Source organism: Botryllus schlosseri, chromosome 11 (assembly GCF_051294905.1).
Source record: "Botryllus schlosseri isolate E-star chromosome 11, Bs_hap1, whole genome shotgun sequence".
In the NCBI taxonomy this organism is placed as follows: Eukaryota; Metazoa; Chordata; class Ascidiacea; order Stolidobranchia; family Styelidae; genus Botryllus; species Botryllus schlosseri.
In genome coordinates, this window is record NC_137246.1 from 21,521,477 (window position 1) to 21,549,161 (window position 27,685).

General features: G+C 41.1%; 1 protein-coding gene across 1 annotated transcript in view; it reads left to right on the forward strand.

Moving 5' to 3' along the window:
- The first annotated feature begins 1,473 nt into the window (after positions 1-1,473).
- LOC145450194 (ovochymase-2-like) overlaps positions 1,474-27,685 on the forward strand; it is a 35,220-nt gene continuing 9,008 nt past the window's right edge. Inside the window, exons 1-19 of the mRNA XM_080328701.1 lie at positions 1,474-1,562; positions 2,517-2,638; positions 2,902-2,994; positions 3,069-3,189; positions 5,764-5,897; positions 6,016-6,120; positions 6,180-6,306; positions 11,459-11,586; positions 11,681-11,782; positions 12,548-12,680; positions 12,740-12,850; positions 14,339-14,397; positions 16,254-16,411; positions 18,466-18,573; positions 18,700-18,857; positions 22,374-22,522; positions 22,810-22,954; positions 26,655-26,687; positions 26,751-26,866. Coding sequence (XP_080184827.1) covers positions 1,487-1,562; positions 2,517-2,638; positions 2,902-2,994; positions 3,069-3,189; positions 5,764-5,897; positions 6,016-6,120; positions 6,180-6,306; positions 11,459-11,586; positions 11,681-11,782; positions 12,548-12,680; positions 12,740-12,850; positions 14,339-14,397; positions 16,254-16,411; positions 18,466-18,573; positions 18,700-18,857; positions 22,374-22,522; positions 22,810-22,954; positions 26,655-26,687; positions 26,751-26,866 — 2,178 coding nt within the window. The 5' untranslated portion in view covers positions 1,474-1,486. The remainder of the gene's footprint in view (positions 1,563-2,516; positions 2,639-2,901; positions 2,995-3,068; positions 3,190-5,763; positions 5,898-6,015; positions 6,121-6,179; positions 6,307-11,458; positions 11,587-11,680; positions 11,783-12,547; positions 12,681-12,739; positions 12,851-14,338; positions 14,398-16,253; positions 16,412-18,465; positions 18,574-18,699; positions 18,858-22,373; positions 22,523-22,809; positions 22,955-26,654; positions 26,688-26,750; positions 26,867-27,685) is intronic.

Below are 27,685 nucleotides of genomic sequence, written 5' to 3' on the forward strand. Positions count from 1 at the left end.
AACGTGAGTAGTCCTAGTTCTAGTTCTAGTTGCGTATATTGAAACTATACAGCAGTTAGTACAAGTGTGACAACCACAGATAAAATCAATGAGTAGGTAAGAGAAAATTACCCTTGTTAAATAATAATTGTTTTGCTGCAAATATCATATTTCTCAAAGCAAAGCCCTCAATATCTACATTTCACAGAAAAAGTAAAAAGTCCATTAAAATTTTCTTGGTGGCCTACTACTGGGCCATGACCCGCAGAACAAATATTAGCACGCTAAAGGCTACTTTATGCACATTGCACATGTGTGTCATCCTTTGGCGATTCAGTCGTATGCGCGCGGCTCTTCTTTTCATAAAGAGTGTTTGAACTGGTCATGCACAATGAACCGGGCAGAAATCTTGTATAAATACCGAGGGTGGAACAGTATTTCGGGGTCTTGAGCGGGTATCATTACGTCTCCTGCTGTAGTAGTCTTTTGCAAGGATTGTGGCAGATATTTTTCAGTGTAATTGGACAATACGTGGTTCCGTTATTGCAGATATCAAGAGCAGCATGGCTTACAATGCAGTCAGGTTTATGTCATACCTAGCATCCGAAACGGGGAGATGTGAATTATGGGATAAACGAGTCGAAATAAATTGCGAATCTTTCGATCATTAGTGACGGTTTGTAAATTTGTCAGTCTTACAAACTTAGTACACAATAACCGTGTCCCAGATGGCGGATTAAAAATAATATCGAAACCAAGAAAATTATACCAATGACATCGATATCTTCACAGATATTACAGATTGGCCGACAATCTAAACATAAGCGCTTTCTTAATTTATATTATCTTTTTCTTTTCAAACTCTACTTTTGTCTCCTAGACGCTTCGTTGGTTAAATTTAACCCCGACATCAATCATAACATCTTCCGTTTGATTCACATTGACACACGGTCTTTTGATACGAAAAAGGTGCGATCCCGCATATCAGGCACAAAGCGATATTTATGTCACAGAGACTAATCCCTTCAGGACTTACAGCCGTACATAGACAGTGACTGTCGAAGCAGATGTTCAGAACAGATAGTGATCCATTAAAAAAAGTATCAACTATTACGAACATGCAATCTCCACTGACGGGTCTACAACGCGACTGCACGCACTGTTGCGCGAAGTGACGATAGTATTGCATCGGGATGTTAACGATCGTTCGAACTATAGCCCGCGCGTTATTGAAGTTAGTGTAGCGTGGTTAAGCAACAAATCATGCGAAGTAAATCCATCGTATACAGTAAGGTTGGTAATCACGTGGGACCCACAAGAGGTTAGTTTCTAGATGCAAGAGTACATTTGAAGTACATAAAACAACAGGGGAGTCACCGTATTTCAGCACATAACCAACGATGGAGTGTGGTATTAAGGCATTGAGATGGCAAATTCCCTGAGTATTTTTAATGTCACGACCTAACATATATACTCTCCTATATTATTTCTTTCCGAGGCACATGTAATGGCTGTAAACTATTATATTGCTTCACTCTTGTTTATATTCGGATTACTACCGAAAGCGGCCCCTCTTGAAAACCGTAAGTGTTTGCTTTTGGTGTTAATTTTTCTTACGAAATTTTCTCTAAAAGTGGTAGTAGTATCCACTACAGCAAATATTATTGATACAGCAATTTCAGGAATTGTCATGACGCGTTGAAAATGATTTTCCACAGTGTGGCGGTACTGCATGCTTCTAGTACATCCGTTTGTTCTGTTTCGGAAATATTTAGTTATTTTGTCTGCGGCAATGAATATTTAATTTTGAATTTATTTAAGTTTGGCGAATGATGCCTTGCAATCCTACATGGCGTGTAAGATTTCCAGGACATAATGCTATCCGTCAATTTGGGGAATATATAGTAGGCTTACCATATTTTGGAAATCTAAAAAGAGGACACTTTTTCAGAAATTTGAGACTTGCAAAACCGGAGAAGAATTCTCAAAATTCGGTGAACTTTTCCCACTTTGTGATCGGTTGACTAAAAAGAACCACATTGTCGGGTGGTTGACTAAAAAAAAAGGTCATCTTTTCGCTTAGAGCTCAAAATACCGTTTGAGCGTCACTGCTGTGCTAATTTACGGCATATCACTCGCATTTTGCTCTAAATATGACCTAAATTTTCAAAAAAGAGGACAAAAGGGCGTCCTCCGAGGACACTTCAAAAAAGTCAAAAAAGAGGACAAATCCTCTGAAAAGAGGACGTATGGTAACCCCACGTATAGAGAATTACAGATACCCGTCGTTTCACATAATTTAGGAATAGAGAATGTAATCGGATGCACGGCGTGGAAAGAATGGAATCACAAAATTCATAACATTCACGCCAAGAACGACACGAAGCCGTGGAAAAGCCGCGGTTGGGTCAGGCCTGTCGTGCCGCTTTCTAAAAAATCCCTCACAATAGTCACGATAGATGGCACGACAGGCACATGTTTTGCTACATTCGATTTAGCAATAATTTAACAATGTATCGCATTATATGTCTCAACAGCTTGTAATGGAACAGAAGTCGTCGTCAACGGAACAAGTGGATCGATTTCATCCCCAAATTACCCGGACGCCTACGGAAACAGCATGCTTTGCCGATGGAGAATAAGTACTCCGAACAACACGGTGTGGATATACGATGTGCTTTAATATACAACACGTATATATAACATGAGATTGCCCACACGAAACTACCTTATACTATCAGGACCTTGCGATTACATGGCATCGCTTTATCGACTCGGGTTTCAGTACAAATCGTTCAAATTTCTGGAATGGATGATATATTCAGGATTCCGGACTAACGTTACACTTGCAATGCTTCCAAGCAGCATACGTTCTTTCGTCCTAATTTATCCAACTCCATGTCACCGGCATTCTATTTTTAGAGGGTGGAGGTGAGGTTCGAATCCTTATTTGAAGTCGAACCAATCAGTCACACTGGCTGCTATGACTATATTGAGTTCGAGGACGTAAACAAGGTGCGGTATAAAGAGTGTATCCAAGTAACCAATTTTTATGCACCATATTATCGTTTGCCTGTACACTACAATAGGAACTTTGCGGACTAACGGCGCCACAGAGCTTCGTCACGCCAAGCAATGTGCTTTCGATATCTTTTTTTACTGACCAATATGTTACGATGCGAGGTTTTTCGTTCAATTGGACTGCGATAGGTGGGTATTTGCTCTATGTATGTACAGGTACAGTCGAGTTCGCTTAATTTCTATACACTTTGGTCTCGGCGAGCAAAAATCAGTTGTTCGTTTCGTTGTCATGCGTAGAAGCAGACAACACATTAAAGCTACTGTACTGTAGCATAATAAATGAATTACAGTGGCGCTAGAATCTCGTACAGTATTTCGATATCAAGTGATTCAACAAACACCGTACAATATTGTGTGTAACACACATATGCGAGGTTGAAACGAACGTTAATTCTTCAAATACAGTGCTAAGCCATACAGCAAGGGCTGAAACGGTATTAGCGCATTTGATATGTAACCACAAGGTAGGATTTAGAAGTCAAAAGCTGTGGGCCAGGCGGAAAATCTTCTCGAAAAGCTTACGACGCTTACTGAAGGCTAAATCCACGCAATCGTAATGAAGTAAAAGTAGGCTTACCATACGTCCTCTCTCAAGAGGATTTGTCCTCTTTTTTGACTTTTTTGAAAGTGTCCTCGGAGGACGCCCTCTTGTCCTCTTTTTTGAGACGTTGTCCTCTTTTTTGAAAATTTAGGTATAATTAGAGAAAAATGCGAGTGATATGCCGTAAATTAGCCGAGAAGTGACGCTCCGCCGGGTTTTTCGGAGTGAAAAACGGTGATTTGAGCTCTGAGCGAAAAGATGACCTTTTTTTTAGTCAACCGATCACAAAGTAGGAAAAATTCACCGATTTTGCAAGTCTCAAATTTCTGAAAAAGTGTCCTCTTTTTAGATTTCCAAAATATGGTAAGCCTAAGTAAAAGCGACTATGAAGCCGGCATGGCTCTATATGAGTTGGGAATTGCGAACCTAGGTCCGAATTGAGCGGAGAATTGCCTGAATTAACTGGAGTTTTTTGCGTGTAATATTTACTTTTGTTTCGTCCCCGAGCCGAATAAAGCAGATGTCCAGCTTACGCGGTGTCCGACGGGTTCGACTCTATCTGAGTTACGTTACGAAAGACTTCGCAACATTCAATCGATATAGCGTGCCATAGACAAATACAGACCGCCCACTACGATACCTGTGTGTTAAGGGGCAACGATCTGCAAGATCATCCGTTGGAAATGTGATATCGTCTCTCACGAACGAAATATTGAAGCAATTTTAATACGGTTTATGCCAGTGATGCTAAAAATCTCATTCCACCTTGCTATGTTTTGAATGGCTCCAAGGCAGGTGCCTTACGCGCACAAGGGCTCTGCCCTCAACAATAACAGTGTCATATACGATACCCAGCACCGTAACTGCCGCACCCCAAACCCCCCAATTAGGGGGGCCCAAGCTCGAAGGGGGCCCCAAATTATTTCGTGAATTAGCATAAATTATAGAGTATTTTTGAAAATTTATGCAATATTTTCCAAAATTTTTCGCGCTAGCCGCGATTTAAAGTTGCCAAATATCTTGATTATGTGGTACTCTTCCCCCAAGAAAAAACACGCAAGATTTATAGAAATGGACATATCGGCGTTGGCCATTAACACGCCACTACGCACCAAGATATATAACGATTTAGGACTTATTCCATGCGACTCCAAGAGGTGTGCCAGAACGATCGGCAGCGCGAAAAGCTTGGCCGAAACGGACTGCCCTTAGGCAGACCGAAAACTTCGTTATATATGCAAAATAATAGGTTTAATTGTCCATAGGCGCCTAAATGACTGGCGCCATATGTTCCTGCCTTGGCAATCTGAACCTCATAAGACAAATACCATCCAGCAGGAAAAATATATGCCAGTGAAGAAATACCAATTTGAAATCGTGTGCGTCTTTTAGTTTAGTACGTTTGAGCGATTTTATATTTTTGATATAGCAGACAGGAGGTCACGAAATAAAATCATGTAACGAAGTCATACCAACGGGTCCGCCCGCCCGAAGATGTTTAATTATTATTTACGGGCCCTACAGTTTCCGGTAGATCTGATAACGTGAGCAGAGAGGACAAGATATTGATAGCAATATTTATGCAATTCCCGATCTTATTGACCGATTATATAATGAATTATCGAAAATTTTCGCGCTTCGAGCTGGCTCACTAAACAGTGCAGCTAATTTCGTGGCAAAAGCGAACACTGTGATGAGCGGGTCGGTTTATCACCCTATGAGAACCCAAAACCAAATTACCCTATGGGGGGCCAAGGCCAACGTTTTGGGGGGGGGCTGACGAAGTGCTGTTACGGCCCTGACGATACCAACAATCACACAACAGGTCAGGCTCTCAAATCCGGCGGCAGTACAATCACATTCATATAATTGATTCATCGTCATCCTCGGCCCTCCCTATGATTGGCCCACACACGACTCATGATAAATCTGCATCAAAAATCTGCGTATGAAGTAGCACATGCCGCGTATGTTCTAACTTGGTTTAAAAGTTGTCGTATCCAGTCATATCTTTTGCTGTGATTACTGAGTCCGATCTAACACATTACAAGCTCTTGTCTATAGCTTATTCAGATGATGCTTCATCCTCACTCAACGAGCTCGAAACGGACGCGAGATGGACGAATAGAATAAGTTACACGATTAGTAAAATGGTGTTTTAGATGCATCACTGATACCGGATCCAGTGACTACATATATCGACGGAGATTCCGGTCAAATTACTTCTCCCGACTACCCCAACGAATACGGCGATTTTCTGGAATATACTTGGATCGTTAACGGGTCGTCTGGAAAGGTATATTTGTTCTATTACATTTGCAATCAAAAGCTGGCTGAATGATGATATCCGGACTTACAAGAAATGCGAATTTCAGACCGACAATTATGACATACATATTTATTCCGTAATACAGAGTATGTTGGTGGAATTTGACCCCCTTATCGACATGCAAGAAAATGCGGGGTGTTCGAACGACTACCTCACTATCTCCGAAGGCTCGTTACCACCGAGCTCAACGGTAATGCAGCATGCTTGATTGGCTGACTGTTGGCGAGTTGAATAGTTATTTCCTATTAGGATTATCAAGTCGTCATTTGCGCGTATACTGAACCAAAGATATTTTTCTCTGGCGTCATCTACATCGTATTTAAAACGGACTCGTCTATCGGTGGTGCTGGATTTTCTCTGAACTTCTCTGTGGTCGGTAAGACGAGTTTTTCAATTTTGAGATTGATGCCCCTTTAAAACTCTTTCCAAAAGAGATGTCGCCCTGATATCCTGCAGCAAAGTGGATATCCCGCAGTGCCTACCTATAGTACCTACTATGTAACCGGCGATATGTGCTCCATTTCCGTGATGCTGAACAACACAATCTGATATTATTATATAAACTACATGCTAGGCCAGAGGTGTAAAACACAACTTGGGTCGCCGGCCAGATTCCAACCTTTTGAACACTCGCGGGCCGGACCAGTGAGATGATTCCATATCACCTCTTTTGCTTTACACTCCAACCTTTGTTTTACACTAAAATACTTTATCATCAAGCCTACATTCGTAATGGTGTATTGCATTATATTACGCAATATAGCCGTGGTCGGGAACCTTTTTCGTCCGAAGAGCCATATTGACCGTATATTTTCCCTTTTACCTCCCAAAGAGCCATACATGTCCAACAACTACTACGTCACAATTGAAAAATCGTGACGTCATGGTAGCGCAAAGTCGACATCAATAGATGGGATTCGCCGTTTACACCGTATTTTCTCAGTAAAACTCGTACTAACCATGCTGGCTTCCTTGTTTGAATAATGAGTATGCAAAACTTGAGCCACATAGATTTTTTACAAGAAATATATTTTGAATTGTATTGCACTCAGAGGCATATGATATTTTTCGGAGCTCAAGACGCATAACATTTAGATTTCCAACAGACGTAGACAACAATAAGTGTATCAATCTACTTTTAACATGCCTTTTACAGTTAATGCGTCTTTTGGTGTTGCATGGTATTCCTGACGACTTTTCAGTATGGTTGATAAATCGTTAAGGCTAAGCCTCATACTAAATTTAATACATTCGTCAGCTATACGAGATCGCGAGAATGTCTTGTAAGTACCCATGATGGCATGCGTATGTGGAGCCAAATATGATCACTATACATTAGTATACATACCGGCACCCATTTGTGATGTGTCAGTTACATGGGGTTAGGGGAGGCAAGTGGGGCAGTGCCTCACATGTCTACAAGATTTTGAACATTTTTACTACCAAAATCACGTAACTTGCATCCTATTTATTGTTAGAAAATAACGTTCGAAACAGAGGCTAAGGCATTGTGATAGCGCAATTCATCGTAATAACTGATATTATTCGAATGTAATTGTCACACTGATTCCGATTCGGCTTCTCAATTCTCAAAGTATTCTGCGGTAATATTTGCGCAGCACGCCTACATTTTAACAGCGACTACAAAGCTACGTTATCAAAAAAGTGGATAGCTATGGCGTTGTTAGTAATTTGAATTTGTAATTGTGAATGTCACTTCCACGGCAGTTTATTTCTTGCCGGAGATCAGGAGGACAATGTATATTTGAAAACTGCATTGTGATACAGGCGCCGCTATGTCTCCTAGTCTCTTTAATCAATGAATGCATCGTGCAATTCAAGATTTCGTACCGAGTACATCGCATTTACGAGTGATATTGCTCGCCGACAGCAACTTAAATTTGAGGATTTTTAAAAGGGGTCCGAACCCCTAACCCTGAATATGTCACTGTATTAACCTCTCAAAGACATTGTTATACTGCCACAAGAATAATTATACTACTCGTGCTGGAGATTTAATAACAAGTTGCTGCAATATTGATAAATTAAGCACATAAATAACAATTTCGCAAAGATCCATATCTTATGGCCAAAAGAGCCATATATGGCTCGCGAGCCATAGGTTCCCGACCACTGCAATATAGTATGGTTCCATTCTAGCAACACCTTTCTTTGCAAATAAAGGAATTGGCAAAAATACGATAATCGACCGGTTGAATGAAGTTAAAAACCGATAAAACAGTGGCTCTAACGACGATACAAGAGAAGTTAGCATATTTCTATGCTCCCTATATGTCTTAGTCGTAATGTTGCGTTAGGCCTGCGTATGCGCTGTTTGGAACACAATCATTTTAACTGTAGCCGCAGACGTTGGAGTTTGGTTCATCGTTGTTAAATCACCCTTCGAGTTTCTCTGGAGGCTGGGGATCTGTTGAGTCAGAAGTGGTAGAGCAGTGCGACCGCAGAGATATGTATTATATTTATGTAGTTATCATATCAGCCGTGTATAGTCTACATAAAACGGTTCCGCATTGGTGTTCTCGCTTCTGTGAATAACTACTGTTTGGTCCAACTTTTCCATAAAACTCTGAACTCAGTGTGCACTTCTCGGAATTTAGTGTCAATATCAAACACTTGTTTCTATAATACAGACTAGACTTGAGTGAGACCGCAACACTGCTGTCGGATGGGTGTAATGTGGCCTAGGCATGGTGTGAACGCGAGGTTCACGTTCGCATTCTGTGTGTGAGCCTCAGAAATTTGGAGGTTCGCGTTCGCAAACGAGCCTCTGTAGGCTCTGCACTATGAACCTTTTTCATATATTCTACTTTTACACGTCATTATAACAACTTTGGCTGAAATTCTTTCCAATTCAACATCGGACCACTCTCTTCATGGCTCTGACAGCATGAAAAAACACTCAGCAGTAAGCGAGCATGTACCGTGTCAATTCTAAAAATTCATATGCTTTGTTAGTAAAGTTTGCGTTTGCGAATATTTAGCGATTCTCTGCTGTGAGCTGCTGTGAGGATCTTTCTTGATTTGATTTAATACGTTCATCGCATCATAAAAACCAAATCCGTCTGATTGGGGTGTTGGCTATGGTATAGCTTGTTTTCGAGGTAATACTCTGTAGCAAGTGTAGAAACCGTTTTTTTACTCTGATCGATATCAATGTAGCATTAGTCTGAATTACTGGTCTAGCCTAGACCTTTAAAGCGTAAGCTAATATTCCTTTGCAAGTCCTTATCGAAAATGTTGTCGAAGCGACGGAAGATACTGATTTTATGGAATCGCTATATTGGCTTGAGATTAGCAATATGATGTAACGTGACGCCATATGATCACGTTCGCGATCACATAGAACCTTTCAAAAAGGTTCGCGTTCGCACGAACCAGAACCTTTGTGGGGTTTGCATCATCCCTAATGTGGCCTATGCACAGGTTCTACATTTGCTGTCTTTATTTCTTCCTAAAAACTCAACATTTGGATGAAACCGTCTTTGGCGGGCCGGATGCGGCTTGCGGGCCGTATGTCTTACACCCCAGTGCAATACAGATATATATCATTGCCTAGGCCTACATCCATCCTAGACGGCGTATGTCGTAATAGCGAAGGATTTAAACAGAGAGGTTATGGTTAGTTTGGGTTTGGCTTAGGGGTAAGATTAACAATGGATTGGGGTTGAGGTTAGCTTGTGCTACGAATAGCTGGGGGTGACTCTCACTGTTTTAATACGGGGTATTTTAAATACTTCGCTATTAAGACACTCTCCATATTGAAAGCCTTGTTATTATGACGTTCGATGTTTTGACACTCGCTGTATAAAAAGAACGATTGAATACAGCAAATCGTTTGTGTAGCATAGATTTATGTAATTCCAATTAGGAAATTTGCTGCATTTAGCATGGTGTGTTTTATATGCCTGTGAAATATATGTTAATATTCCATTTATATAATCTACTAACATGTAAAGCTGGCCTTTAATACGTAATAAGTAGGTATGAATGTGACTGTGAAAAATACGATTTTGACGATAAAGGATTTTCAACCACGATTCACATTGTATATACCTATTGATTTTGTGCGTATCGGACACGAATCCAAAGCAGTATAGAACCAAGCCGTTGATAAGTAACATACTGTGAGGCTGTTATTCATTTCTTCGCGCATTACGTACGCGTAATATAGGTTAAAATTCAAGAACACATTCAATACGTGTTTTTCTATTGTTTCAAGTTCATGAATAGCGCAACGTTATTAATCTTCCGCGAATTCTGCGCTGAACCTGAAATATTTCCCACAACCACGAGACCGATACCTCAAAATTTATGAGATCTGGTGTTGCAAAAAAACTATAGACAGTACCAAGTGACACTACGATTAATCATATGTTATAAATAGCCGTGAAACATTACACTGTGCCTGACCACACTTTCGTAATTTGGACACCGGCATTTGAAATTACACAAACATTGTTGCGGGTACTCCTTTAGAAATTCTTGCACGTATTCTAACCCTTATTCAAACTCTTCCCTTTGTTATAGCATTGGAAATGGGCAATGAGCAATTGAGCATGCTTTCAACTAGGGATGGTGTGAACCTCTGAAAGGTTCAGGTTCGTGTGAACGCGAACCTTTTTGAAAGGTTCTGTGTGAACGCGAACGTGAACCTCATGACGTCACGTGACGTCATATTGCTAATTCCAACCCTAACTTTCAGTGAAGTGATAGCCTATATTAATGTGCACGATACCTAGGGACGCCGCGCGCCACGTAATGCCACTATGCTGAAGTGCATATTGACGTTTTAAACGTCGCCAAATGTATTAACTGGAGTAATCAACTGATATAATAGTCCCATAAAGTCAACATCTTTCGTCCCTGTGCCTACAATTTCAACAAGGAGTTGCAAGGGAATGTAAGCTTACGCGGTAACGGTCTAGGTCACTCTGGACAATGTATTCGAAGTCTGAGTATTGCGACGTTGATATTGAGCAGAGTGTAAAACGGAGGGTTTCTATACTTGCTGCCGATATCACCCCATTAAAAAGTTGGAGCTGTAGCCAACACGCCAATTGCACGGATTTTGTTTATATGATACAATAAACATATGAAGTCAACATTGACCCCGTACACCTATTAGATTTTTTACATCAGACAACGATATCAATTCCGTTGATTGATTGAAAAAGCATCATTCGTTGACTACAGCTGATTACTACTGATTTTTTATGCTGCCAGGGCCATGCATAGAGTGGCCAGCAGATGAAATGCCATAAATTTCAATCAAAGGCGTTATAATGACGTGAAAATTGTAATATAAGAAAAAGGTTCACAGTGCAGAACCTTCCAAGGTTCGTTTGTGAACGTGAACCTCTAAATATCCGAGGTTCACACACAGAACGCGAACGTGAACCTCACGTTCACACCATCCCTACTTTCAACTTCAATATATTCTCGAACCATAGAAGTCCTGAAACACGCTTACTTTTCATGACGCTGTGATCTTATTTTTGTTGCTGTAGATGCACCTACTTGCGACGGTGTAACCCAACAAAACGGCTCCTTCGGACATATTTCCACACCGTTATACCCGAATAAATACGCCCAAAATATGGACTGTGAATGGCAAGTGGAGACCGCGGAAAATACGGTAAATTAGAATACAGTAACGCAGATGTAAAGATGACCAACAATGACCAACCTTTTTATATATATAATTGTACCGTGAACACTGTTTTATTCAGGTGATCGCAGTGCGCTTTAACACAAACTTCTCGATTTTGTCATCCGGTTGCTTAAGTGAATATCTCCAAGTATTTGACGGCCCGAACTCGTCTTTCGTACAAGTGAGTATGGAGACTAATTTAAACCCGCAAAAGACCGAGAACACACAATGGGTCCTGTTGCATGATTGTAAACTCCTCAGACGGAGCGAATCGGAGATGTCTCTGGCTCATAGGTGACATTGCCTATACTTCTGCGTTTTGCTGGAGACATCGTAACGACAGACGCGTATCGGACGTTAGCTGATTTTGCATTTTTCCCAATCAAAATCTGAATTATAGCCCCATCATTGGCTCCTAGTCCATTGGCAATGTAAATACAGTCCAGTATAGTCGCTCGAATCTCATACGAAGCTATACCATGATGTACGAATTCAGATTCGGTTTGCGAAGTTCCTAAATTCGAAATATGATCGATCAGAATCCTGTCGAATTCGTCACATCAAAGTTCATGATCTCTAGGAATTGACCATTGTCCGGCGCCTGAATACGGCAGGTTGATTCCAAGACCCAAATCCGCTCCCAAACCGAGAGGTGATATGGGGACCGGATGTGATTCCGAAAATCGCGTTGAAATTTAATATCGGTAATTAATACATTAATAGAATAAAGCCTGGAGTGCTGCAACCATGCACGATTCCCGCCTCCAGGTAAGCGGAGCGTAATAACTTAGGAATAGTCCGCAATCACATCCCCTGTTTGAAGTCGCTAATATATGGCGCTGTCCTATTTTACGGCCTTATACATCAGCTCGCTTTGATGAATGCAAGACAACAGATAAGTACTCAGTAAGTAGTAACACACGGTCAAACACGTCATTTTATCCAGTTCCAACATAACTTTTGTGGCGACCGAGCGCCGCGATCATTCGTCACAACTGGAAATCACCTCTATGTACGCTTCGTGAGTGCTGACATTGACGATAATAATTTCGGGTTCTCGATAAAATGGGAGGCTGAAGGTACAAGGTGATACGGCATGAATACAAATACACACGCATCAGATACATTTTCGTTCTAGTGAAGTGCGACGCCAACCAGTTCACGTGCTGGGACGGTACTTGCATCTCGGATTCTTTGAAATGTGACGGCCAGGTAGACTGTCCGAAGGATGTTGCAGACGAAGCCTCTTGTACGTACATTTGCGTTTTGATCTGTGCATAGAAAAGTGAATAAAGACTATATAGTTTGATAACTGATATTATAGGACTACCAGTAGGCAGACGTGGAATTCAACTAAAACTCTATGACGAGCTGCCAACTATTCAACTATTTTTCGATGGCAGTTTATTACAGTTTCTTCTTTTTAACATGTAGAGCTATTTGCGCCCCCCATTCATTTTAGACCTTATTAAAAAACCTATCCAGCGCTGTTAGTGAGTTGGAGGGAATACGTTGGTTGTATTCCGCAATGTGAAATGGTATTTTATGATCGGTATAAAACTAGGGTTACATTACGTCCTCGATTGGGAGGATTTGTCCTCCTTTTTGAAGAAATGTCCTCCCTTCGCCCAAATGTCCCCTTCTTGACAATTTGTCTTCCTTTTTAGCCTAAATGTCCCCCAAAAGACCACGAAAGACGTTAAATTTTGGGCTAAAAGATAGACGAAGGATTACGCGAGAGTAAAATCTGAAAAATGACCTTTTTCTAAGTCAAAACTGATAATATGAGATGAAAGCGGGTATTTCGGGAGTGAAATAGGCAAAATGACCCTTTTTGAGTCAACACCAGATAAGTGTTTATGATTTGATAAAACTATCCTCCTTCCCAGATTCCAAAATATGGCATCCCTATGTAAAACCTATACTGTACTGCTGGAATGTAAGAATACTTCGTGAACTCTCAAAGTAAATGTTTTGTTCTGTGACTAAAATCCACCGCGATTTGAGGTTAAAATGTTATGCAATGGCGAGAGGTACGAATGGAACTTTCATAGTTCCTGTTCCATGACAATATTTCGACCATTTTTCTTTCTCCACTCATTCGGAACTTGATTGAAATATCCGAATGCGTGCACTAGGGTTGTTGAATAATAACCTTTTTACCGGATTCCAGGGATTCACTGATTATATTGCTATACGTTGCCTAAAAAAAACGCTGCACACCTAATTTGACTCGATACCAACCAGTTAGCCAACGCAGAGCCAATTGAAATTTTTCGAATTAACATAAAAAATAAAGTTGCCTAAAAACATGATGCATAATAAGATTGGCTCAATTCCAACCGGTAGAAGCGAAATTATTGCAGTTGAAAGTTGTAAATTTGCAAAAATAACATTGACGGTGGGGAATTCCCAGAAGTATTATTGAAAAGGTCAAACATCTTCGCTTCTAAGAGTTGGAATTGCATCAAATTTGTTTTGCATCGTTATCGTGGACAACTCAACAATTTCATGAGTTTTTATTTGTTATTTTTTATGTATTTATTTCGGTAGGAATTGAGCAAAGTTTGGTGTACAGCGTTTATTGGCAATTTATTAAGTGAATCCCCGGGTTCCAGAGATGCAAACATCCAGATTCAAGATTGACACTTTGTTATAACGTACAAGTCTGCAATCATATGTAGCAGGAGCAGATCATCATATTTTAACGAAATGCCGTTACAATAATTGCGTTTAGGTCCTATCGCGGATTCGGAGCAATGCGGCGTGTCGGAAATCCCACCAGAGTACAAATGGGTAAGATGTTTCGATTTCAGCCGTTTTTTATAGGTCAAGTCCATGCATATACATGTCACAGTATAAAATTTATCGCAAGCATACAAAGACGTGACCCCTGCCACTATCCAAATATTGTAATTTAATAATAGCGGAATGTTCGCGTCACTCTCTGAGCATTAACAGCTACGTGAACTCGTCTGTCTGCACGGAGGTCACAGGCCCGTAACTTCGTGATAGCCACTGTATTGTGTATGTTCCAGTCACGGGATATGTTTAACTCAGTCGTACCACGATTCGCTTACCCTACACGTGAAAGAATTTTCTGCTGTCAGCTGGGTGATACAGTTGAGATATCACTCACGATGACATTGCCGATTTACAATAAGAAAAAATGCGGCGAAAGGGCTGTATCTATATGTATTCTGTTTTGAAATAGCATTACCGAGTACAATTATATATTATCTGGACACCCGTAAAGCACTGAAGCGGATCTAGAGTTTTATGCCTAACAAAATCGAAACATTGAAGTAAAATAATATACATTTTACGCATGCGTCAGATAGGTAATTGCGATTTCGTTACGACCGGATATGCCATATAATTTACTATACCCGAGGATTATGCCATGCATGTTGGGACCCTAGGTGATTTATGTGATATTCGATATGTCAACGAGTGAAACTATTCGTACACTGCAAGCGCAAAAAGGGGGCTCTCGAAGAAACCCAAAAATTACTTAGTAAATAAACATAAATTATTGAGTATATTTTGGTAGACTTATTAAACGCGCGTAAAATGGCAATGGAAACCGACACACTCTACTATAACTGGACATTTACACCACTCCTGCGTATTTGCATTATAGAATTGTACTGACCCTCATCTTGCCTGAAGCAATGTCTACATGGTTTTGAGTAGTTCTACGTATAGTTTTGCTATTGGTAACTAGGGTTGCATTTTAAACAAATGGTGTGTTAAAACACTTTAATTAAAACAGTGTTTCAGAAAAATGTCTCTAAAAGATTTGAGTAAATACTTTCGAAATAATATGTAGTATAAGCTTACGGACGATCTGCACCCGATGTAGTCGACTTGTATACGATTGGAATGGTTAGAAACCTCGGGATCGTCGTCGATTAAACAGTTATATCTCGTAGATATATATCATTGGTACGGAATGGGTGTTCTGATGATGATGACCGTCGACCGTAAACATGCTGCATAGCGATGTAGTCCTGGTTAAAGATATTTTTGGACTGTTTATGACAGGGGTCGGAAGCGTCAAAGAAACTATATATTTAACGCATATTTTCAGTTGTCAAGGTCAATACGCTGTGGCGACAGAATGATGCGCGACTTCATGGTTAACAAAAAAATAATAAAGAATCAATAGAAAACATGTTTTAAACAAGGGCCGTGTTTAAATATATTTGTTTTAAATTCATTTTTGCTTTAAATGCAACTCTAGTGGTAACTGCTGATAATAGAGTGTTAAATAATAATTAGGACATCACCTTAGTTCTGATGCCTTTTCCAGCATATGGAACTAGAGTGAAATCACGATACTTTATTATTATCTAGCAATTACTACATTAAAAACTATTTAATATTCAGCCATTAGGCCTACTCACCAATCGCAAGTGACATCGCGCATACTTGTCAGAGCCGATTATATAAATTTGCTTTCGAGTCAGGAAATCCGATATTGCGACTGAGTATTAAGTATCCTCGACCTGTTTCGAATGGGTCTCAACAGGCAGCACCCCCGCGTTCATATTTGCCGAACTCTCTTTCTACAACGCAAAACCGCGCAACACTGGATTACTCGTTGGGAGAGACAATTCACTCTGCTTCATTGACCTTCATTCTTTTAGCATTCGCGTATCGTTGGCGGGTATGACGCCGTGAAAGGATCCTGGCCATGGCAGGGACGTTTTGGCGTACTATATCGGGGACGAGAGAGCAATATTTGTGGAGCTGTATTGATTTATGACCAATGGGTGTTAACAGCAGCACATTGTATATTGACTGGGTGAGCGTGATCTATGTTTTGTGGTTCTTGGTCTGACCGCTGTCTAAAATTTAAATATTCGGTTTGCTACTTAAAGTGATATGGATCGCAGTGCCACAACTATCAATAATGCCGCGTCATTGAATCGTATTAGGGAATCCTCTGGAATATTGTGAGACAGATATCCCTATTTACGCAAGGCGTCTAACATGTACTTGGCCGCCCGTTTAGCATTTCCGGTGTTATATCGCCCAGACCCTGCATGGTAAACTTGCATGTCATAGAACAGTGGTGGGAAAACTACCGCACGTGGGCCGCGTGCGGCCCGCGACACCGTTTTGTGCGGCCCGCGAAAGGCTCAAGAATCGCATTTAAAATATTGCAAAAATGCACAGTAAAAATCTAATTTCTGCAGGGACTCGATTAAACTTTTTCGCAATATATTTCACCATGATAATTATAATCAATGGTTTGTTTTAAATAAAAATATATATAATTTCATCACTTCGGATTTTTTGTGCGCAACTTGGATTTTCTGTGCGCAGAGACCGTTTCAGCACAGCGCATTTGCGCACGTGCGCAGCTTAGAGAGAACATTGCTTGAGAGTAGAGCAAACACGGGTTTTCGTTACCTTTACCGCACCATATGTATGCCGCGGCCAGTCTTATCGGTATATTAAACGTACCGAGGTGTTATATATTTTACACATTCAAGAATTAAAATTTACTCGTGTTTACTTTAGACTCACACGCCGGGGATCGCATGAATAGTCAAACTGGATTGTTTATGTAGTAATGTTGGTATTAATACTAATCGCGGGTTCGTGATACGAAAACAATGTATTAAACTGAATTCGACAGACACCTTTCGAATATTCGATAAAGATCAGCTCATAATTTTCTCGATTATACAATCAAGAAAATGACTTAATGCGGTGCCTTGGTTCCCAATCTCTTTCGTCTCATTGAGCCCTTCAGATGTCAGATATTCTTATTCGGTAAAATTTTCCTCAAGAAAATAGCACCCTCTACCCGGGTCTCGTAAATGGTCATTTTCCCGTGCATGCACCTGTTGTCCGAATGATAAGGCGACCGACGCCACTTTTAAGCTCTACAACACAGACGGCTAGACTATTTATACAAGATTGTTAATTCAAATAATACGGTGTGGATCAGAGACGTAACTGCAACACTCCAAACCACTGTGTGTTGGGACTCTCGAAGCAATCCCAAAATTATTTAGTAAATAAACATAAATTAGCGCGATTTAATGCCCCTGCGTGTCTTGAATTTAATATGGGTACCCCCAAGAATTCCAATTTAATTTATTAAAAATAGGGATTTCGGCGCCGGCCACCATAGCGTCACGACACACCAACACATGCGTAGTTTCGAGCAAAATGAGAGTCCATGAAGTGTGCTGCCAGAACATCGGCAGCGAGAAAATTTTGTCTAAAAATGACCGACACGTGTAGGACAGGTGTAGGCCATCTATAGATGTATCATATGTCCACTTGTCCATTGTTGATATAGCCGCCTACATGACCGGTGCCAAATAGTCCTGTCATGGCAATGTAAGAAAATGATGCACCCCGTGACGAAATGTAAAGTTGAATCGCTTGCGTTTCATGAAAGTGGTTTTTGTTTTAATTTAGTCTGGTACATGTGAGCGATTCAGGAGCCGGGAGATAAAACAACAACGACATAAAACAGAGTAATTGATAACGGCGGTATCCGTAGATGTATAATTAATTGGTTTTTCACCATTACCGTGAGCTAAACTTGGGATGACACCACCTCTCTCAGACCTACCGCTGCATCTGATCTCGTGGGCTGAAAGGGGATATAACATATATATGCTATTACTATGCTATTATTATAGACGAAATTCGACGACTAGAGGGGGAGGGCGGCGCGCTGTTTCACTCCGGGTGTGGTTGGTTTGACTTTTGCGTGTTCAAGCTGTATGTTTGTCAATTCGACAAACACCTGTTGAATCACCAAGTTCATTATATATAAGAGAAACCGAATTCGAATAGCCGAGAATACATCCGATATCATCATTTTTTATGCAGTATTGAGCAGTATTACATCAAGTTCGGCGCCTATGACTTCACTGACGTCGACGAGGAAGATGAACAGAAGGTGTTGGTTCAGCGAGTTTTCGTTCATCCTAAATACGAGTGAGTCATTGAGACAACAATTCGACACCGTGCCAGCACAGTAAAGTAGCCTACTATTATGCTTTACCTTACCTTGTTAATTCGCAAAGTCGAACCCAGTTAACCAGAGAATTCTGCTTTTCGTAGCTGGATCGACAATATTGGTTTCACCTACGGTTACGATATCGCTGTGCTTTACTTGGAGACTCCGGTGAATTTCACAAAATGGGTGAAGCCGATTTGCCTACCCAAGTACGAAGTTATGGATGGTGACACGATCGTGATGACCGGATGGGGAAGAACTCGTGAGATTGCCCAAATATCGAAACTAGTGTATTCAGTTATTCTGGTCGATGACGAATTTAATGCGCCGAGAGGCGGTCACGGATTAATCACGTACGGGCGCGCAACTTCTCCGGTCGGCGGGCCGGATATGATAAAATGAAGTAGGCCCTACTTAGCGGGTCGGATTACACAATCGCGTATTTATCCACCTACACAAGGTATAAATCGTATTTAATATAAACTTAAAGTTTAAAACACAGATACCAAAAACAGTATTTAAGGAATTTATTAACGGTAGCTGTTGAAGTCAATCAGACATCTGTGGTCGGGCAGAGTTGTCAACAAGTCCTTTGAACTCTGGCTTCATGTCGTATGTAGAAACCCTTAGTAAAGTCTGCACGTGAACATCAGTTATATTGGAACGCAGCATTGTCTCGTTAATGTGCATGGTCTAAAATATATGTACAATCGAACACACAGCAAGTAGTTTCATTTCCCTCTTTCTCAGGTTGGCAGACTCGGATTCATCCTGTAACGCATAAAATTTGTCAATAATTTCAGAATATAATTTCACTTTCAGGGTAGAAACTTTCTGCGGACCGGACAAAACCCCTTCGCGGGCTGGATCCGACCCGCGGCAGTATGTTGCCCGTCCCTGAGCTACATCTAAATTCCTGTTACCTGTAGCCTAATTCAATCATCCTTTACAGTTATGCATGTTGCTCACAAACATTTATGATGCCCGCGTCATTCCGGACAGCGAACTCTATGTCACTCCCTCGCATCATATGTCTACGAACAAGACTGTGTGAATCTATGCCTACGCCTGCGGTAGCAACATACTATGCATATTGAATTATTCATAGTTGTGAATAAGTGTTAATGATCGGGAAATATCGAAGTAAAGGCAAATATGAACTTCAAACTCCGTCGTTGCCAAGACTTTCGTAAAACATTTTGGAATGAAACTCTGAGATAGTGGGGATGGTTCGAGCACTCTGTTCACGTTCACATTAGATACGTGAACGGAACGTTACAATGATGATTCAGAACAGTGGTCCATTTAATAATATTAGAAGAGCTTCTTGGAGGTACAGAATTTCAATAAACAATTGAATAGTATATTCACGTTGATATAAACCCGAATATCTTCGGCTGACACTCGTTAGGGGTAATCGTCAGCAACTATTAGAGAATTGGAAAGAACATTGTATATCAACAATCGTGCCACAAAATATGACGTCACCAACATGAAATTTCAAGCGAGAGAGCGTTCAATGTACTATTTTCAGGTGGTACACGAACTCCTTTTGTTGACAGAGCTTGGGTTGGTGTATTTTGATAAAAGTCGACTCCAAGGCACACAAATGGAAGTGTGAACGGCCCCTCCCAACGACGCGAAATCTGTCGCCTCGATAATTATTCGCACAAATCGGATTATCTAATAGATGTATGCTGATGGCACAATTAATGATCTTTGATCTGTCAGCATCAAGGTTAGGTGGATGAGTTAAGGGTGAGCTTCTCACCGAGCCTGATGCACGTGTTTGATAAATCTGGGGACATCATGCTGGTTTATGCGTTCCTGCAGACGCTTTGACGTTCGTAGCCACAATCACAGTGGCACTTATATTCGTACACTACATTACTTGGTTGAAGTGCAGGGAGCACGTCTTTGCGTGTCGAAGGGAGCAGTTGTGCAGTCGTAAAAATCACATTGGTTTCGCTCCTAGCCACCTCATCCGCGTCAGCGGTGTCTTACAAAAGCTTCGAGGTGGGTCGTGCTATGAGTCGGCAGTTACGGAAAATAAGAATAATATCGGCCTGGTGTAAATGACCATAGTAGTCGACAAACACCATGAATACCACAAAACAAACAAACACATCTGTTTTTACTGTATCGTAACACTTACTGACCGCAGAAATCAATTGTTTTTCAAAGCGGGTGGAAATGGGACCAATCCAAGGTAGATGGATATAAACATCTTTGGTTGTTCGTTCTTAGGCTCTGTTGACTTTTCTTCGTTGAATTGCGTTAATTTTCTCTCTATGCCGCGGTTGATGACGTGTTCAGGGTAACCGTTATCAAGTAAGATTTTGCGGATGTTGTCAGGTTCTAAACTCAGTTTGTTACCCGAACATACCATCAACGCTATATGCACGAGGGATATCGTATCATCCACACACCGATGCTAGATTTTTACTGATACCAAACCTTGCACTAATCAGAAGATATCTCTGAATGAAGTGTGACTGGTGAAGGCGTGTAGCTGTGCCATTGGGTTTTGATTTAGCTTGTGGTCAGGTACGTTTGAGCCAAACTCAAGTGGGGTAATAGAGGGATTAGACAACAAAATCGCTGAAATGTCTACATGCTCCGTGCTAACGTTGTACATGATAATGTTTACCAAAATATTCAACTATGATTTTTTTCGCGCCCGGCGCGATTTACCTCGAGCCAATAATGATTGCTCTGTTTATCGTCCAAATTCCAAGTTCCAGAAGTATTGCAATAGCCATAAAATATCATAGACGACAGTTGTTGTTGTTTGTTTCGATGAATTGTTATATTCAATTTCTGTATATGAATGCTAAAATGAGGGATATTAGGTATGTCTAAAGCCGTCCAAGGCCACTTCTGTAAACCGGAAAAGAGGATTCTTGCAGACTAGCGTCAAACGCATGGATGAATAGTGAATACCCGTAAGATGAGGATATATCTTACGTTCTGCTGGTCATTGACCTTTATATATCGTCTTTGTAAGGAGTAAATTTCGACATGCATAATTTCACTAAAATCAGAATAACGGCTCCTAGTCAAGTATAAAGTGCATTAAGTCCAATATTACTCAGCGTATTAACCACCCGGAAACTTGCGTATTGCGTGCTGGAATACATAAAGAGCTATCACATAACGACATATATAATAGTATGTTGTAGTATGTGATATGCATTTTCAGTTTATTTCAATGTATATCACTCGCCAATCTGCGTCTATCAATGCTAAAATAACCGATATATCATCTATACAAGTCTAAGTGCAATTTGTGCATGCTTTCGAGTTAGCTGGGTGGTGAGATCCAGAGGTAGGCGAGCTACTTTAAAATTTCCTTTATATGTAGCCTCTGTAGTTTGAAACGCGGCGCCGACGTAAAAAAAAGTTGTGAACCACTGTTCTAAACATTGATCCTGATCTGAGAAATATCAAATTCTTCCAGAACACATAGCACGCTTGATCAATATTCCTATCATATTCCAATCAGTCGCAGCACTAAGGGCATTTAAGAGGAAATGAAGATGAATATTGTGTCGCCGACATTATACCGATTTATCGATTATACTGAAATATCTTGCCATTTCGCTGCAACCGCAAAGGCTACTAAGATACAGAACTGCACAATTGTTACGGGTATTGAATTCTCCTCAATAGTGCAAAAATACTACCTGTGAATCAGAGCCTCTTTTGAGCCGAAAACTTGAATAAGCTAACGTAGGCTACCGATGCCAGAAGTCATCAACTACACGTGAATTTTCAGGGAACGGGGGACCGATAAGTGCAATCATGCGACAAGTCGTCGCACCAGTGGTGTCTAGGAAGAGATGCAGTGAGTTGAACCTTATCCAGAACATGTCGCAGTCGATCATATGCACTGGACTTCCCTTCGGTGGAGCAAGCACCTGTCAGGTAATTATACTGTCTTTCTACATATAGGCCACTGCATTTGCCTTCATTGTACAATAAATAATGATGGAATAATCGTGACTTCATGGCGTAGAAATGAAATACTGTAATAGTGCATTGGGGCAATCACAATCAAATTTCGGACGGACATTTGTTGAGTTAGATGTAGGCCAATTATATAAGTAAGACCTGTGTAATTGTGTATAATCCTTGGGTAATCGAAGACATAATATCCAATGCAAGATCAATTATCGGGTAAGGAAATCGCCTGCATGAACTGTATTAAACAGGGTGATTCTGGGGGGCCAGTGGCAGCGTTGCAGAATGGAACCTGGGTAGTCGCGGGACTCACATCGTTCGGGTCGTTTTGTGGCGAATCAACCATTCCAGGATCGTACGCAAACGTGCATTATCTACTACCGTTCGTCCATGATGGTAAGACGTCTTCTCCTGCCGTACATGATATTTCTAATATGCGTATTGCATGATGTTCATTAGCAGTCATCCTATCTCCAAGAGTGTATTCGTGGCAATTGTTACACAAATAATGGTATCATATGCAATGTTCCCTCTAAGCTGCGCACGTGCGCAAATGCGCAGTGCTGAAACGGTCTCTGCGCACAGAAAATCTAGGCTGCGCACAAAAAATCCGAAGTGATGACTTTTTTTAAAATCGTTGCGCACTCTTGTCCAAGGCACCGCGCAGGCGCTCAGACTCGGGAAAAATGAGAGGGAACATTGCCAGCGGTAAATAGTGCTATCGCTGAAGTCTGAAACCGAGGTAGGCCCACAAGTGCGGTCCGAAAAGGCAAATATTGCGCTCCGCGAAGCAATGAGAATTTGCAATCGTTTGCGACTCACGAAAGAGATTTTTCTTTTACTATGGTATCGTACGCGTGAACGATGCTGATATCATATAAATAGCGCAATCCTTTGTGGGAATGGCGAAATAACATGGTTTAACAAAGTTATAAATAACAGTGGGCCAGCTTGAAGTTAACTGCGAGAAACCTACGAATAGTCTTCTCCGCGTGTCATGAATATTGTGTAAGATTTACTGTACAATTACATGCATCGAATTTTCGAAGTCATCACTTCCATCAGGCGAATCTGATCACGTATGGTGATATAGGATAATATGCAGAATATGCAAGTACAAGCACCAATATTGTTGAAAAAATCCATCCCTTTGCAAACGTTGATCGGGAAATGCAGCAACTATATGCACTGTAGGGCGTTGCATTAGATCAGCTTCTCAGCAGCACTAATTTGCGATTTTATTCGATTCGTTTGAACGGGTATCTTCTGTCGATAAGGTCATACGCTGATCTTGTTCTTGCTTCAATCAGACTTGAATATTCGTATCATTATATCTGACTGTATGTCTTGATAGTAATGAATGCATTGCCGGTATTAAGACGTCACATCAGTGTTTCAACGCGATAGGCCTACATCGATCGCATGTATTGATTTCAAGTGCGTTCTCGTGCGTACTGTATGTCTGTCTTCTAGTAATCCATAGTATGTCACCATATCGTCGCAGTGGAATCAAAGTGACTTATGTCCAGATTTCAATATCTTTTGGCATAGCAGATAGGAGGTCACGAAATAGCATGAAGTCATTATACCAACGGGTACGCCCGAAGGTGTTTAATTATATTTAGGGGTCCTACCTTTTCCAACACATCTCACTCGATCAGCTTTACCTGTAAACGTGATTACGTGAGCAGAGACAGGATTAAAATTGATAGCAATATATGCATTTCTCGATGATATTGACCGATTTGATCATGAATTATAGATAATTTTCGCGCTTCGCGCGTTTAGTTGGAACGCCCACTAAACGAAGACCAGACACAGATGATTAGTAGCGGGGGAAAGCGTGCAGCATGAGGGGGGTCGGTTTATCACCCTATGGGGGCCTGGTTGCGCACTGTTGTCCAAGGGCCTGCGCAGTGAGTTGGCGTATTTGCGCAGACTCGTGAAAAATTAGAGGGAACATTGATCATATGGTATTCGATTTCAATCAACAATCAACACGCTTGTCCCGTGCGACCGCACATCAGCTTTTCGATAGAACGGAACTGGAGTAGCCGTTGCGTGTAATGACTAACTGTCGAGCATTTGTAAATGTATGTTATAGTCTCGAAACAGTAAATCGCACTCCCCCATTGCGTGTATTGCAGATAAAGATCATCCAATCTAGCCTATAACATATCGTTAAAAATACGATGGCAATATACTCTAAATGAGAGATTGCATTGCTGTCTGTTAAACTCAAGAGCGGCGAGACGGCTTGTTAACTATAGGGTTGCTTTCGAAAGACACTCATGTGCTTATGCCAAAGTGTCCTAGTGCCGAGGGTAGTGGTTAAATCCATACAGCTGCAACACCTATAGATTGTAGGTTCGAGGCCAGGCACTCTTTAGCGCTTAGTGCATGGGTTTTAAATTGAGTTATGAAAACGTATGACGTCAGACTTGCAATGCTTTGCCTATCGATTGTATTTGTAATATAGATATAACTATAATTGTAAACAGGAGTGGAATTTTAATGTAGTACGTGAATTAACTAGAACTAGACTATTGGCCATCTCGAAATTGAGCTCTGGTGATTGCTCGGGTCGGTATTATCATTTGGTCAGCAACAGAGTTATTAATGGGCTGGATGAAATTGTCTGTCCTGCCGGCCGTGTGTTTGACACCCCTGCTATACTGTTTTTCCGTACAGATATGTGATTGCTCTTTGTAGGCAGAAACGAAACAACACTTTTAAGCCAATTTATGCCCCAAAGAACACTGGTCTAGGACCCACCATGTGATCGATGCAACTTCTGGTGGGCTTATTATATGCATCTGGTTGTTAAATTTTGTGAGTGAATTCTGTCAATCATTTCGACATGACAGGGGACGTAATTGCACATTGCTAAGTCATATTCATGTCATGCGGATAAGGCTATTTATGAGGCGAAATGCCGGTCCGCACCAGCAGGCTGCACATCTGGTGGTTTCCAACCTATGGTCGCAACTCCATTTTCAATTTGAAAACATTCCGTGGCCCACCTGACTCTACTAAACGAATGGTCAGCACAGGGTTGTAACCAAGTCATAAAACTCCGAGTCACAAGTCAAACTCATTTTTATAGTTTTGACTCGAGTCAAGTCGAGTCATTTTCAATTCACCACCGAGTCAAGTCCGAGTCCAAGTCTTCTAGCAGATATTCAAGTCCGAGTCATGATATTATGACTCGAGTCCGAGTCCAAGTCATTGTGTTGACTGCTCAGTTTCAAGTTAAAGTCCAACTTTTATACCTCTGTTTGGTGATATCGATGGTTCGCATTTATAGAATACTAGTTTTCCCCACTTTTAACAGTTTCTTGTCGCATTTTCAAGTACCAGTACCAATAGACGAAATCCCTATAGGCTGGTTACTTTACTTGTTCTTCGAAATTACAATGAAATGTCGGTCTTGGCCGTCTGACTCTCGAGTCATATGACTTGGTTCGAGTCATTCGCAATGACTCGAGTCCAAGTCGAGTCAATACACAGATTGACTCGAGTCGAGTCATTTTCGTATTTTGAGAAAATGACTCGAGTCAAGTCGAGTCATCAGAAAATCGTGACTCGAGTTTGACTCGAGTCATTACAACCCTGGGTCAGCACCGTTGTCCAGACAACTCATGGCCTATGTTCGACGCTGATTAAGTTCAACATCCTCGCGATCGCCAGAAAAGGGCCAACACCCCAAGCTTGAGAACCACCATCGTTGACTAAAGCATCCAAACTGTCTTACCGACACTAGGATAACATGGTTATCTTGAAATTGCGATTACAATTAGTCTGACTACAGTAAATGATAGGTATTTTAATTTATTTATTTATTATTGGAGTTTTTGCGACGCTAATTCGCGCGCAGCGAGAAGATTAATTTCAAGTAGCCTAAATCGTCCCAAAACTAAGATATTGTTTATGTTGATTAACGAAAAAATTTCTGGTATTGCGCGCCAGCGCCTTTAACCAATGTATGCTGTGCTTGTGCGTGATCAGTATGTACTGGTATGAGTGGTTTCACCGGCGTATTACTTGATGAAATATCAGTACTTTACGAATCGCTACATTATCCATTATATTTTAGTGATGACGAACGGCTTGACAGAAGTCACTGTAGGTGAGTGCTTTTTATGTCTGTTTTTCGTGAGTTCTGCGTCTATTTGATGATTTTTTGATGCAGTGAGCAGTGTGATAAGAGACAAAACAAGTGGCGTAATTTCATCTCCAAACTACGGCGTCGGAAAATACCCAGGAGGCGTTCATTTGCGTTGGTACATCATGGTAGAGCCCCAGCAGGTATATGTTGTAACAGGGTTGTAACCAAGTCACAAGGCTTCGAGTCACAAGTCAATCTCACTTTTATATTTTTGACTCGAGTCAAGTCGAGTCATTTTCAATTCCCACCGAGTCAAGTCCGAGTCCAAGTCAGCGAACAGAGGGTCGAGTCCGAGTCATTGTGTTGACTGCTCAGTTTCCAGTTAAAGTCTTCCTAAACCCACTTTTTTAACTGTGTTTGGTGATATTGAATGGTTCGCATAATATATCAATTTTCCTCACTTTTAGCATTTTCAAGCACCAGTACCAACAAACGAAATCCCAATAGTGTGTTGGCTCCGAAATTACAATGAAATGTCGGTCTTGGCCGTCTGAATCTCGAGTCAATGACTTGCTTCGAGTCATGCGCAATGACTCGAGTCCAAGTCGAGTCAATACACAGATTGACTCGAGTCGAGTCGAGTCATTTCCGTATTTTGAGAAAATGACTCGAGTCGAGTCGAGTCATCCGAAAATCGTGACTCGAGTCCGACTCGAGTCGAGTCATGACTCGAGTCATTACAACCCTGTGTTGTAATAAGTGATATTCGGACAGTGACAACGGGCTCACATCCTATTCAACCAAAAGCCCTTCAATAACAACGGTTTGAAAATATATGATAGCAAAGGCGGCAAATCAGAATTAATCCAACTATTAACCAGAATGTAGGGTACTTACAATACCCCGACATATTACGAAACACGATAGTGCATTCCGTACGAATGTATTCTGACCGAGGGACTGAGGTCGACTCCGGAATCCCTTCTCAAATGTTGAAGGTTTGTTCAGGCTCCTCGCCG